Below are 1451 nucleotides of genomic sequence, written 5' to 3'. Positions count from 1 at the left end.
TTTTTATATGACAAAATAATTAATATAAAAGATAATTATTTTTATTTATGTAAACATTACGTAATTGAATGGACGTGTAAAATTATTTTATATTAACAATACATCAAAATTAAATTTTAAAACAAATAGTTTGTTAAAAATTTAAACAATATTACTAAAAAATCTAACTTTAATGGAGAAATAGTACTACCTAATAAACAATCTTCCTTCAACTTCTTCAAACGTAAAGATTCTGAATCCACTTGTGAAGGGTATCTTCTTCCTTTTCCACTCTGAACAGAAATGCATGGGAAAATATTCTTTAATCACATATGATTTTTGTTTTTCTCAAATATTATATTATCGAGTTTTATACTCTATTCCTATGACAAATTAATCGATAGTGGACCATTTTAATATAGCAAGCGAAAATAACACTAAGAGTCCCTATACATAGATTTTTTTTTTAAGAAAAAATTATATTCTGATCTCCTTTCCTACCAGATACTAAAATGATACTCTTCTCCTCTCTATTTTATAAATGTATATTTCATTCCCTTCTAATTTTTAAAAAATTTATTTTTTTAATTCATTTTAAATTTTTTGTGTTAACTAATGTTAACTTTATCCATTTTTAAAAAAAAATTAATAGTAAAATATAAAAAATTTGTTAACAAAAATTTTGGTAAAATTATAATTTAATAATTAAAAAATTATTGAAGGGTAGGTATCTTAGAAAAAATAATTTAATTATTAATTTTTTTTAAAAGTATTTTAATAAAAATATAATTTAATCAATAAAAAAAATAATTTATTAAAAGGGTATTTTAGTAAACAAAATTTAATGATAAAAAATAAAATTTTTGTTAAAGGGTATTTTTTTAAAAAATAAATTTTTTTCTTAAAAAATGGATAAAGTTAATATTAGTTAATACAAAAAAGAGAGGAGAATGTACATTTATAAAATAGAGGGGAGAGGAGCGTCATTTTAACATCTCGTAAAAGAGGGGAGTGGAATTTTCTCTTTTTTTAATCATTAACAGAATTTCATTGACTAGAAAACAAACTATGGATCTAATCAATATATATAGACCTCCTTTTTTTTTGCCTTTTTTTGTTTTTATTTGATCTTGTATCTCATTGGTAAGCCGTTTTTCAGTGATCGAATTTTCAGTTTTCAAATTTTCATAACCAGTCAAACTCAAAATGCGTATTGAACATTTGACATAAACAAAATGGAGAACTCTTCCCAAAAAAACATATTTTAAATATTGGGCTGTTTTCTCTTGTATATCAAGATATTATTATTAAATGGAACTACGAAACAAACCCAAGTATTCTCACAAAAAATTAACCCAAGTATTAACCAAAAATATAAAAAGAAACCAAGTTTATATGTTTAATTGAATTTAGAGGTGAAAAAAAATTAAAAAAGATGGTTGGAGTTGACAAAAAATCCTAAGGTACTTTGA

At 22.1% G+C, this 1451-nt stretch overlaps 1 protein-coding gene across 1 annotated transcript in view; it reads right to left on the bottom strand.

Annotated features, from left to right (window-relative positions):
- Window positions 151–1451, bottom strand: part of LOC107608375 — a 2235-nt gene continuing 934 nt past the window's right edge. The window contains exon 3 of the mRNA XM_016310179.2: window positions 151–272. Coding sequence (XP_016165665.1) covers window positions 187–272 — 86 coding nt within the window. The 3' untranslated portion in view covers window positions 151–186. The remainder of the gene's footprint in view (window positions 273–1451) is intronic.

This window comes from Arachis ipaensis, chromosome B07, assembly GCF_000816755.2.
Source record: "Arachis ipaensis cultivar K30076 chromosome B07, Araip1.1, whole genome shotgun sequence".
Lineage (NCBI taxonomy): Eukaryota > Viridiplantae > Streptophyta > Magnoliopsida > Fabales > Fabaceae > Arachis > Arachis ipaensis.
This window is presented reverse-complemented; position numbering and strand designations above follow the sequence as displayed.